This window comes from Ictidomys tridecemlineatus, chromosome 10 (assembly GCF_052094955.1).
Source record: "Ictidomys tridecemlineatus isolate mIctTri1 chromosome 10, mIctTri1.hap1, whole genome shotgun sequence".
Classification (NCBI taxonomy): Eukaryota; Metazoa; Chordata; class Mammalia; order Rodentia; family Sciuridae; genus Ictidomys; species Ictidomys tridecemlineatus.
Window position 1 is genome coordinate 60,884,588 of NC_135486.1, and position 13,419 is coordinate 60,898,006.

General features: G+C 49.0%; 1 protein-coding gene across 5 annotated transcripts in view; it reads right to left on the reverse strand.

Moving 5' to 3' along the window:
* Sipa1l2 (signal induced proliferation associated 1 like 2) overlaps window positions 1-13,419 on the reverse strand; it is a 136,161-nt gene that overhangs the window by 53,832 nt on the left and 68,910 nt on the right. For all 5 annotated transcript variants that reach the window (XM_078023059.1, XM_078023055.1, XM_078023057.1 and 2 more), the window contains exons 3-6: window positions 8,598-8,731; window positions 7,511-7,699; window positions 3,315-3,489; window positions 64-167 (exon numbers count right to left, since the gene is read on the reverse strand). In XM_078023059.1, the coding sequence (XP_077879185.1) occupies window positions 64-167; window positions 3,315-3,489; window positions 7,511-7,699; window positions 8,598-8,731 (602 nt within the window). The remainder of the gene's footprint in view (window positions 1-63; window positions 168-3,314; window positions 3,490-7,510; window positions 7,700-8,597; window positions 8,732-13,419) is intronic.

Below are 13,419 nucleotides of genomic sequence, written 5' to 3' on the forward strand. Positions count from 1 at the left end.
TGCAAACCCAGAGCACCACCCACACCTGCGGCCAGCCTGGAGGAAGCGAGGGGGAGGACGTACCTGCTGCCTGTTGCTGGGCATGTAGGGAAGCAGGGTGGACACATGGAACATGAGCTCGTAGTCTTTGTACGTAGTGTAGAGGGAGTGAGTTCCCGTGGAGTCGGCTGGAAACCAAGGTTAATCACAAAAGAAGTTAGGCCACAGCAGACTGTGAGGATCGACACCCAGAAGGTCATTCCCACAAGAGATGACTCAACTACAAAACAAATGCCACACTGAACTGGTAGCACAGGCTGCCGCCCGCCCACCTTCCCGCCTGCAGCTTGGAAGCTCCTGGAGGAGTGCCCACAACCTCCCACTGAGGCTGGCACCCGAGGGCCTCTGCTTTCCCCACCCTCTCACTACTGTGTTGGCTTCACCTGCTTCTCTTCATTCTGGACCTCAGGACCCACCCAGGGCCAGGTGCCTTGGCCTGGGTCTGTAGTGAGGGGGAAGGCACCAGGCCCGCCCAGACCCTGGTGGAGCACCTGAAAGTGACAGTTGGGCAGCCAGAAGCTGGCCACACTCTTGTGTGTGCATTTACTGTTAATTCTACATCATCTGGGGATGCATGACCTTCCAGAATACAGAAGAATGAAGTAGGGCTGACAACACTGAGATGGAAACAAAGTGTTACTTTAAAATGAAAGGATGTTTTCACCAGAAAACAGCAGCAGTGACACATCTTTTAAAGGAGAATGAGGAGAGTGGTGTCTTGCTGTATCTTTTGCCCAACACCTGAACCCTGCTGATCATGCAGAGTTTGTCAAGCACAGTGATTCTTTGCAAATTAAAAACCATCTGTGTGATCCATGAGATTGCCACAGATTGAGTCTCAGACTTTCCAATCAACTCAGCAACTCTAAAATAAGTCTAGAGAGAAGTTCTGGACCACTCTGCACAGGGCCAATGAAGACAGACACTTGCGGAGGAGCAAGGCCAGCATAATTTGGGGCCACCCCTCAGTGTCTCCTTGGCTTCTGTGACTCTTCTATTTCTTAAACAGCAGGAGATAACACTTCTCACCTGTGCATTCCCTGCTGCACCTTCTGGGGAAACCTTTGAGCAGTCATTTTGGGTAAATCTTTTTTAGTTTAAAATCTAAAATTTTTACTTTGAAATAGGAATGTATTCAACCTTCATGGACCTCCACTGCTTTCCTTCTGAGCCCTGTAGCATGACTCTCTGGTATTTACATCTGACTTGGAGACAGTCCAGACATTATCTTGAAGAAGTCCTGTACGGTTCTCAGCTATCCTAGAAGAAACCTGCTGTCTCTGCCATCAGTAGCCAAGATGAGGGAAACCGCCTGTGGACCCTCAGGAAACGCACACTGCCCTTCTTCACAGGACTTCAGGAAGCAATGATCCCCTTGAACTCTCTTGGCTCAGAGCTTGACAGTGGACCCAGCTGGGATGTGGGAGCTCAGCCACATGAGAAAGGGCAGACTTACTGACCCCCAAGCCCAGGTGGGTGGTGGGAGACAGAGCAGCCAATGCAGCCAGCATAGCAGTCGCTCCTGGACCTGAGGTCCCACCTCACATCAGAGAAGCACAGCCAACAGTGAGAGCCCGGGGAAGCAGTGCTCCTGGGGTTGTGATATAACCATCCTGGCTCAGCAGCACCCAGAGGCCACGCCAAGTGAGTGCCGTGAAGGTTTACCGCAGACACCAGCACGCAATGGAAAGAGGAAACCAACAAGGCTTGCTCAGGGGCTGGCAGCAGAGAACAAGGACTGACTTGGTCACTCCTGCCCGGTGACGAGGGTATCTCAGTGGTCAGCCCCATTCCTACTCCATTCTTCTTGGGCCCAGACTTGAATCAAGTCCTACAGAGTGTTAATGTGGTACCTGATCCCTAAATTGCAGAAAGAAAATCTTTGAGCTTACTGCACTGGGGACATTGCTGAGATCACAAGGCTGCTGTCAACTCTACACGAGGGAAGACATAGTGCCACATACTTCACGGACCACACATTCTAAAAGGGATTTCTCAGTGCCTCCCACTGAAGAGAGATGACCCCCCCACACACACTGGCAACAGGAGCTATGTCCACAGTGGCTGTCCACAAGGAGGTCCCCAGGGCACCATAGTGGCCTCTAGCAGCTGGGCTATGGTTTTTAGCAAAGGGGAGTTAGACAAGAAAATCAAGAAAGGTCACATGGATCCTTCTGAATGCATGTGGATATTCATATGTGGGGTGTCGTGGGTCACTTCCCTGCCTTTACATACCTGGGGCATGAGCAGTGGACATGCACTGGGGAAAAGCTCCAGCCTGGCACACATGGAGGACATGGGACCCACATGAGACAACACCATTCAAATTTAGAAACACATCAAAACCCAAGATTGACTCAGGCACCACTCTCATCTGGACAGAGCATCAGGCCGAGCAGGCACTGGGCAGGGCTGGACACAGAAAAGAAGGGCAGGCAGGCTCACATATGGCCAGCTCTGCTCCAGGGCTGGCCAAACCATGGCACCCACGGGGACAGCTCCTGCTTCACCCTCCCACTAGCTCTCAGATCCCAGACTTATCATCTACTTATCTCCTTTCAGTGAAAGAGCAGGAATTCCACATAATTTTAAATATTTGGGGAATAAGAATTCCCCCAAATATGTAAAATTATGTTGCCTGGTATTTCAAGTGCTGGTAGCAATCTAATAATAGCAGGAAGATAAAATACACAGAGTTTCTGAGGACTTCTGGAAGATACTGGACAACTCACATACCCCAGGGGGCAGAAAGCCCATATTTGAATCAAGTAGTCAATATGGCCCTTGAGAGCTGATGTGTGTCCCACTCCAAGCAACCTGACTCAGGTACCTGGAAAGCAGGACACCTGGTTTCCTCCTCACTGCTTCAACTCCAATGCTTAGCTCATGCATCTAGAAATGAATGAACCCAATAACATACACCAACGAATGTGCCAATGCTCTCTCTCAGCAATGAACACAGTGCTGGTCCATGATGTGACAACATAAGGGTGTCACAGACGTAGGTGTGCAAAAGGGGAGGACCACACTGAGATTCTTTGGGAAACATGGGGAATCTCTGCTAGTGTCACAAAGCACTAGCTGTCAGGCATGCAACGTTTGACACACACCCACTGAGAAATGAGCCCCTGCTTTCCTGAGGACAGTGAGCTCCCTGCTCACCTGAGGATATCCATACTGACCCAAGAAGCTCGGTGGGCTGCTCCTGGGGCCAAGAGCAGGCGTGCACAGGACCCCACTCAGTAGACCTGAGCTTAAGCAGGCATGGAGCTTACTTTTATTGTCCAGCTGGGCACGGTATTTAGTGAATCCTTTCAGCCGCACTCTCTGGCCTAGAAGGTCCAGGAATTCCTCAAAAGCTGGTCCCGCTGTCTCATTGTTGTACATTTCTTCCTCCGTGCTCTGTCCTGCTTTGCAATAGAGGATCCCAATCTTGTGCTGAAAACTCAGCTGAAATGGGGAGGAAATGTCATTACTTGCAAAGAGTACCAGATGAGCTAACTCTGGTGAAAACGAGAACAACAGAAGCCTGGAGCTCTGTCCTCAGAAAACACAGGATGATTTTCACAAGCAAAGGAGCAAAAAGGAAGGCACAATCTCTGTATGAGGTGCTACAAAGAAGTAACAATCAGAAAACCCCAAACACAGCTGGAAAAGCGTCGGAAGCCCCAGGAGATCCAACATATGGCCGATTGTGTGGGATTTGCTGGGGTTCCAAAAGGACAGGCAGTCAGGTTTGTGCTCTCCGTAAACAGGCCAGGGGGCAAATACTTGATCTCAGGCCTACAGAGGCAGGAGAAAGGCCAAGAACTTTAGCAAGATTCCCCCTGTGGTTCTAATGCCATTTCCTTCTTCAATGTATTCGAACATTCATGGAAACATATAAGACAGGAAAGAAAAAAAAGAAGGTCTGCTAAGGAAAGATCCCAATGGGACCTGCGATGGATGTGCATTAACAGAGAGCTGTTTGTTTCTACAGGAGTAACTCTGGTTGAATAACACGGCCACTTCTCACATCCTTCCCTGTCTGCTAAAGATGCACTGTGCCAGGAAGAGCTCCAGCCACGCTGGGCGGGCTTTTGCCCAACCGCTCCCTGTCCCCACCAGGGAGCTAGAAGCGGGGCACACCCTCCACAGCAGGGCACAACTGTGTCTGTTCTCACAGCCTCCATTTTCCTCCAAGGAGAGCTTCCCAATTGGGCCATCAGAGCCCCTCTCACCAGCACCTGAGCCTCAGAAAGGGACAGACAGACAGACAGTCAGACGTGGGTCCGTCACTGTGCATATTTATCACCAAGATGTGAAGCAGAACCTTGGATCCAAACCCACAACTGCCTGTCACGTAAAACATGGCATGGTGCCCTCACTTCCAGGGCAGCACAGGTGCAGCACCTCGTCTGTACTGCCTCCCAATGACCACAAACACTGCTTGCAGTGACCTCCCTGGGTGGCAGGAACGTCCTCTGCTCATGGCCAGGCAAGTCAGTGACATGCAGGGACGGACGCTATAGCAGTGAAAGCACCAGGCCCTGGCTGGACACCACTCAGCCACAAGTTCCCCATCGCACAGTGCAGACCAGGGTCCCACCCTCCGTGTGGGCGGGAGATGATGTGCAGAAGCTACCAAGTCAATAAAGAACTGGTTCTTTAGCAGGGTCAAGAAAAGAAATTCCCCCCCAAAATGAACAAATAAATACATAATGTTATAATAGAAATGCCTATGGCATTTCATGATAAATGTCAGGAGATCTGCCAAGATCTTACCTTAGGGACACTCTTGTGATTCACAACTGTCATACAAGCACTGATGAGTGAGTGACTGTGGAATCAGGATACTTAGTGGCAGGGTTTGGATCAGAAGTGTCCCCCTAAAAGCTCATAGACTGAAAGCAGGTCCCCAATGCAGCAAGGTTCTGAATGGGGCTTTTCAGCAATGACTGAACCATGAGGGTTGTAACCTCATCAGGATTAATCCATTTAGTGATTAATAACTTGAATGAACTCCTGGTGGTGACTGTAAGCAGATGGCTGTGGTTGGAGGAAGTGGGTCACTGCAGGTGTGGCCGTGGGAGCTGCATCTGTCCTCTGGACCCTCTTCTCTTGCTCTTCGTTTGCTGGCTGCCCTGGAAGGAGAAGGCTTCCAGTTCTGCCTGCCTGCCCTGTTTCTACCATGCAGTTCTGTACCATGATCTGAGGCCTCTGAAACTGAGAGCCAGAATAAGTCTCACCTCCCCTCAGTTGCTCTCCTCAGATGCTCTGGTCACAGCACATGCAGCATCAAGGCCTCCAGTAGCAGCTGCAGGACATAATGTTGCTAGCTGGGCTTCTCACGCACTGCTCTGAGGGTCTCACCTTTGCTGCTTGACCTTTGCTTTATTGAGCATACACCATTCTACAGGTTCTACCACTCTCCCTGCAGATACCAGCCCTAGGTGAGAGGAGGCTGCCCCTGGGTACTGCTACAGACAAAAACACACACAGTCACAACCTCCATGGTGTCAGGGTCCTAAATGAACGGACACACGGATGGCAGAAGAACCAGCATGTGTCCCTGTCCTTTATGCACAGGATCACAATTGGCTTCTGTAACCCAAGGCTAGAAGTATTGTGATCATTGACAAAAACATGTAAATTAAAACCAAGGTGATAAAAACAAAGCCTCAGATTTGTCTTGAAACTAGTCTGAGTACCTAGTGGTTCAGTCCTCATATAGAGCACACAGCCTCAGAGTGGCCCAGCTCCCCTCCGAGCAGAGCCTTTCACTGTGGCCAGGTCCCCTCCATGCACAGCCCTAACAGTGGTCCAGCTCCTCTCTGATCAGAGCCCTCACTGTGGCCCTGTACCCCCATGAGCACACCCTCACTGTGGCGTTGCACCCCCTTGAGCACAGCCCTCATGGTGGTCCAGCTCCTCTCTGAGCAGAGCTCTCACTGTGGCCCAGGTCCCTTCTGAGCAGAGCCCTCACTGTGGCCCAGGTCCCCTCTGAGCACAGCCCTCACTGTGGCCCTGCACCCCCTCGAGCACAGGCCTCACTAAGGCAGAATGAAGTCTGTTCCTGAGCAATCTGCCATGTAGGTAAACAGGTGGACAAGGGCTGAGAGGCCATGAAGGGGAAGAGGGGTTGTCCATAAGGAGAAACAGTCTTGCCCAGATGGCCTAGCTGGAGTACTACTCTTGAGGAGCCTGTGCTGACTGAGGGAAGGACAGCCCTGAGACACCCTCTCTATCCCTCCACAATCCATTTCCAAGACTACTTCTAGGACATTTCCTATTCCCCACGTTCTACTAGCCACGATCAGGGTCACCATATTCTGCGCATCCTGCCACTTGAAAGGCTGACCACTCAAGTGTTCTGACATGCCAGCTTTTGCTCTTGAGACAGTAAGATCTCAGGAGTATTTGATATGAGTGTTACCATACCAGCTTCTCATTTCCAGTGTGGTGTTACCTTACCTAGAAAGACTCATATCATAGTCCTCTAAAACATGCAAAATATTTTCCTTGGGAAATTCTGGAAGTACACGTGACTACTACCTTTTAAAAATTTTAATCAGGGATTTAAAAACTAATTCACTCACTAAAATAAATCATCTGCACTCAGACACCTGCTGCTCAGTTTCCCCTACAAGTAATTTTGCATATGAAATATGAAAGACTCCTTTCCACCCACCATGCCACCATCTCAGCCTGTGCAGCACTGGTGGGCTCCTGAGCAGTGTCCATGAACATGATGGGCTCCACGTCATCCCTGCTCCTTCTTCCTCAGCCTGTGACCTCTTCTTCAGCACAACCTGCTCTGCACACAGCTCCCATTACCCTGAGCTGTCCCAGAGGAAAACCTTCACACAAGACCCTGCCCAGCATTCCAGGGCTCTACACTCTGCTTCGCCTTAGCATTACTGCCCCCATCTCGCAAGCTTCCTTCTTTGTAAAGAAACTGGAATGATCAGGGTTCTCGAGCAGCGGCTGCCCGTGTAGCACCCGTGAACTCTACCCAAAGAGGGCTCAGCAAAAGGCCACCTCCTCTAGATTTGTACAGGTGCTCACTGCACTTCCATGTCTCCAAGCTCTCTTCCTTATTCTGCCTGGGGAAGCCCTGGTGGTCTTGGCCTCACTGCCCCCATGGGAGAGGGACAAAGTCCCATCAGTCTTGGTCTTCCTCATGCAGTCTGGGACACCCACCTGTCAGCACTGTCCTCAGAACAGGCAAGGATAAGCATAAGGGCCAGCAGGCTTGCACATAATCTACTCTCAGACAAGGGATGCGCTCCTGCTTGCCGGCACACACCAATAATGCAGCCAAGAAGGCCGCCGCACAGCAGCAGGTTTCTGAACTGGAAGAAGGTGTGCTGGGGAAATTGCAGAGCAGAGCTCCAAGTGTTTACAGGAAGTGGTCTTCAAAGCTGATGACGAGGACACTCAAGGTCTCATAAACAAGACACAGACTCACACACCCCCACGCCATACTCACCCCTTGCTCGTCCAGTTTGAGCAGCTGCTCTGGGACCTTGGGGGAGCTGGAGGCCTGCCGCAGGCACTGTGTGTTCAGCTCCGGGACCACGTACTCTAGCACCTCCTTGAGTGGCAGTCCCCGTGCAGTGCCGTGCCGGGCAGTGGAGGGCACAGCATCTTCCAAGATGGCGCCCCTCAGGGTTGTGAGCTGTAGGAACAGCCACCAGAGCGCAGTTAGTGCTTATTCTTGGTTATCTATATAAGGCAACACTCCACCAGGTCACCAAGAGGGACTTCATCTCATGTGTATATATCTAGCATGGAGCCTAGGTCACCAGAATAGCTGCATACCCCAGGCAAGACACAGGGCCACACGTGTCCACATAAGCTGCAGGACTGGACAGGGCTCTCTCCTCCCAGATGGGTAAGTGTCCATCAAAACACACATTCCAGACAGTTAACAAGCAGACACCTCTCTGAATCCAACAGGCTAGGGACCAAAACCACAGTGCAGATGAGCTCTGACTCTGTACTACCAGTGAAGCTGCCCACTGAGCCACCACCCTGCACCAGGTGGCCATGGCAGTCTTGTTAGTGCACATTCACCAAGCAGTGGCTTCCAGTGTCACATTCACATGGCCATACAAAGTATGTTTGGAAATGACCTATATCAATCTTCATTAAAAAGAGTCAGGCCGGAAATTAACCTGGGTCTGCAGTGCACTGAGTGTGGGTACAAAGCGCCCCTAGACTAGTGTGAGCACTGGAGAACACTCACCCATCTCAGGCCACCCAGTTTTATGTTGGATTTTAAACTAATTTTTGGTTCTGACGTGCATTATAGCCTTTGTCCTCTGTGTCCAGCCCTTTATAGGTCTTTATGCTGTTATCCATTCTACCTTGTAAGGTGGCAGCAAAATCATTGCCATTGAATATATGAGTCAGGTTTCCAAAGTTTTCACTTAGAATAACATCCTGCAACCCTTCTTCAATTACCTTAAATGTATGGTCATACACTAAATAATGCCCTCCAGGCCCCGTCTGGCTAGAGCAGTGGTGCTCTGGAGACTCAGCCTGGACAGCTGCAGGGCAGGGCAGCCTGTTACCTCGCTAGTCCTGAAAGCCACCCTGTAGTTGAACTGGGACCCTTCCTTCTCTTTGGGGTCTTCCACCTTCTCCCTCCGGATGCTGACAGCCACAGGGCCGAGGTTTTCGTCTATTCCAAAGTAGTTCTGGTGCTCTACAATGCAAGAGAGAGGTGGCATCAGGAGAGAGGATACAGGCAGCGAGGGCCCTCAGTGGCCCCTCCAATTCATGTGACAAAGTACTCCATCTCATGTCACTTCCTTTTTATCTTCCTCATCTCGTTCTGCTTTTGCCAGATCAGAGCAGAAGACTCTCGGCCCAAAGCTGTGGAGGGCATGGCTGCAGAGAGTGCACCGCCCCTCCTGGCTGCTGCCCAAAGCTGGTCCCTGCTCCTCGAAGAAGCCAGACTGCACAGCACAGTCCCTTCCACCTGGGAGAAACCTTCTTGGACTGAATGAGGGATCCTGGGGGCACCTAACAAACCATCCAGGCTGGCCAGAGTGACCCTGGTCATCAGTGGAGGAGCGAGGTCACCTTTCATTACACTGCTACTAAAACCTCTCATGTCCAGGTCAAAATCTAGCAACAGGAAATACATAAGAGGTCATGAGGTTGCTATGGTCACACCACATCTACGAATCCAATCTCTTACTAGACTTGCTTGTCAGTCATTTCTTTCCCATAAACTGCTGGTCCTTGAAGGGACCTAGAATCATACAATCCATGGCAGAAAGGAACCTGGTGCTGTCCTGCCCATCTAGCACAGGACCCACAGGCACCAGCTTCCTGGAGGATGACTGTGACAATGACCATGTGGCCAGTCATTGGTCAGCAGTTGTAGCAAAGAATATTCTGGGAAGCAATTCTGACTCCTGAAATGGACCAGAGATGTCCATGATGGGAACTCACCGCTCTGTGCACAGTTTTCCTGAACTCCTGGACAAGGGCTCCCGTCAGCGAGCTCTGCTTCATGCACCTGCCACACTTTACGAGGACTTCCACGGAAACAGCCAATTCTCAACACCACACAGAGGTACAGCGCAACTGCGCCAACAGGGAGCAATTACCCACGTTTATTAATGCTGCTCAAACACGTGCCTATTTTTAGCAGCCGCTCCACTCGTTCATGTGGAGCAGGTGGCAGACGCAGACCCTCAGGTGCTTTTTGTTCACGTCTTAATGAACTGTGGAGAGCTGGTTCTCCAGGGCGCATGCTCACACAACTGACTTTTCTGCCCTCTGCGAACACCAGTTAACCCTTCTGAATGTCACCTTACTGGCTTTGGCTAATCTTGCCTGACTTACGTTTTTAGCTACAAAAAAACCTAACAGTGAACACCAAGTACTTAGAGGAAACCCATGGTTCCCTAAAGGCTTCGGCTATGCTAACATTGCCTGCCACAAGAATTCTGGGGAGAATGTGCTACTGAGAAAGCAGAAGCAGGACGACTCCCAGTCTCACACAGAGCAATGGCCACCAGGGCACAATGTGAACCGTCCTGGGAGGCAAGTTCCACCTGGGCTGTCTAGAAACCAGCCCAGGGACTGACGACACCATGTTCTTACAGAGCGGGTCGGCTGGAGCAGCAGATACCATGTAAGGGGCTGGAAGATGCATTACTGACTGAGCCATTAGATCTTTTTAAGGGGGACATTTCCTTCAGGTGTAGTGTATCCTCTTAAGAGCCAGGTAACTATTCTAACAAAATCCATTGAAAGCAACATTCATTAAAAAAAAAGGCTGGGTCGGAAGCAACTGAGCCAGGAGCAGTCATCTGCAACTTCAGTAGAAACAGTCACAGGAACAGACCACCAACACCAACATGGGCCATCTCCTGAATCTAGGTGAGTGGGGGGACCCACAGCATCACACTGTCCGTGAGAGTGCACACTGAGGCAGCCTAGGGCCTGCTCTGCTGCCATAAATGATCCTGATGACTTCTATGTCCCTTTGGAGACGTGTTGAGAAGAATATTCCAAAAGCAAATGACAACACAGCCAGGCACCAGGGCACCACTGCCCTCAGGACACCACCCAGGGAGGTGGTTGCAGAATGTGCCAAGTGCCAGGCTCCAGGTTTGGTAACGCCCAAAAGACGAACCTAGAGTTTCAAAATATTTTAGGGGAAAGAGTGAATACACAAAACCCCTTTTCATGGCAAAATTGAGAGCCCAGATCACCTAGGCAGGTCACTGCTCCTGATGCCTAACAAGTAAGAGCAGCATGCTCAGCTGAAGCCAGGGGGACAGCCGACAGACCCGCACTGCCTTCAGGGTGAGAAGCATACTCCCTTTTACAACTGGGGTCGGGAGGTCCAGGGGAAAAGGCCTTCTATTCAGAGACAAGGCACTCCACCAGGACCCCCCACTGCCGTCAGCGAGGATAGCGCCTATTCCCCATGTCCCCACTCACCCTCCTTTCCCAGCCTCCAACCACCTCTCAACCCAACACCGCTGCTCCACACCAGCACTCTGCCCGAGGTCTCTGTGGCACCTCGTGTCAGTCTAAGTCCCACCTTCCAGGCCAGGCCTCCCCAGGCCTGTCGCTGCGCACCCTGGACTCTCTTGCCAGGGCACCCATCTCCTTCAGAGCATCTCCCTGATCAGGTGGGGCCACTCCTTGGGCCTCTCCTAACTTGACCATTCCATTCAACAGCCTCACTGTCCTTTCTGATTCTGAATTTACACCCTCTGAATGAACGTCTATCATCCCACCTAAGGATTTTTAAATTTCTATATGTTGAATAACCTAAAACAGGACAATGATGCATCCCTCCCTTTATTTAAGAATTCAATTGCTCCTGACAGTGTCTTATAGCTTTCTGTCCTGCTCTTCATATCTCTGTTTAGATGCAGGCCAGGGCCCAGTGGCTGGTACAGGTGAGTGCTTCCCAGAGCTAATGTCCTGGGGAAGGGTCATCAGTTTAGTTTGGAGGTATTCAGCTCAAATAAGGGAGCATGGTAGGCTTACTGTGTGCTGAGCTCCACTGTGGCTTCACTGTGGGAGGAGAAAGAGCCCTGTCCTTGGGCCTACTGCTAGGTGTCCTCCTGAGGAAAACTCTAGTGCACCTGGCTACCAGCTTGTGCCTCCGGGCTTGGCTTCCTACCACCCACCTACTCTTGGCTTAGCTCTATGACCTTCTTTAACCTCAGCACCACCTCTTAAAATGCACATGTAATACACAATCCCTGCTGTCCTGCAAGCTGAAAGCAGAGGTGCTCCTGACAGAAAAGCCAAACCAGAACAAAAAGCGATTCTATCACCAGCAGTCCTTCAGGGGTCTGGAACCAACACGAAGGAGACTCATCGTCAATCCCAAATGCTGCCTGTCCAGCAGCCACCTCCACTTGCCCCTGCCATGGGTCCTGTGTGTGCGTTAGTGGTTCTGAAGTTACTATTAAACCAAACAAGTAATCATTTCACTAAGTCTATCAGAAATTATATGTAAAAAATAATTGGGAAGCCCAAAATTTGTGTATTACTTCTAATTGTTTTCCCCCTATATGTAATCTAATTCCTTTCTCTTGTGACTCTTAAAATATCTCCTTATTCTGTATTTTAGGCATTTTCATTATAACGTGCCTAGGTGTGGATCTGTTGTGATTTTGTACATTGGGTGTCCTGTAAGCCTCATTTTAAAATTTGTTCTTAATGTTTGGAAATTTTTCTGATATTATTTCATTGAATACATTGTTCATTCTTTTGGTTTGGAACTCTATGCCTTCCTGTATCCCAATAACTCCTAAATTTGGTCTTTTCATGCTATCCCACATTTCAAAATGAAAAGAAAATGGATGCCAACCAAAAATCTTATATCCAGCAAAATTAAGCTTTATATTTGATGACAAAATAAAAACCTTCCATGATAAACAAAAAAGAATTTACAACTAGAAAGCCTGCACTACAGACATCCTTGGCAAAATATTCCATGAGGAGGAAATGAAAAACAATGATAAAAATCAGCAGAGGGAGGGATTACACTAAAGGAAAAAAATCAATCAAAGGAGAAACCAAATCAAGTTAGATACCAAAAATAAACAAAAATAGTTGAAAATAAAAATTATGTCTCAATAATAACCCTGAATGTTAATGGCCTAAATTCACCAATCAAGGCACAAACTGGCACACTGGATTTTAAAAAGACCCAACAATATGCTGCCTCCAAGAGACTCATCTCATAGGAAAAGACATCCACAGACTGAAGGTGAAAGGTTAGGAAAAAACATATCATTCACATGGACCACGGAAACAACAGGGGTCTCCATCCTCATATCAGATAAAGTAGACTTCAAGCCTAAGTTAATCAAAATGGATAAAGAGAACATTTCATATTGCTTAAGGGAACCATAAACCAACAAGACTTAACAATTATAAATATATATGCCCCAAATAATGAAGCATCTATGTTTATCCAACAAACTTCTCAAGTTCAAAAGGGTCAAACAGACCACAACACAATAATTCTGCGTGACTTTAACACACCTCTCTCACCACTGGACAGATCTTCCAAACAAAAGCTAAACAAGAAACTACAGAACTCAATAATATAGTCAATAACTTAGATTTAACTGACATATATAGAATATTACATCCATCAACCAGTGAATACACTTTCTTCTCAGCAGCACATGGATCCTTCTCTAAAAAATCATATACTATGCCACCAAGCAACTCTTAGCAAATACAAAAAAGTAGAGATAACTATTCAGCATTCTATCAGATCACAATAAAATGAAATTAGAAATCAATCATAAAATAAAAAATAAAAGCTACCCCAACACCTGGAGACTAAATAATATGCTACTGAATGAATAATAGGTTATAAAAGACATCAAAGATGAG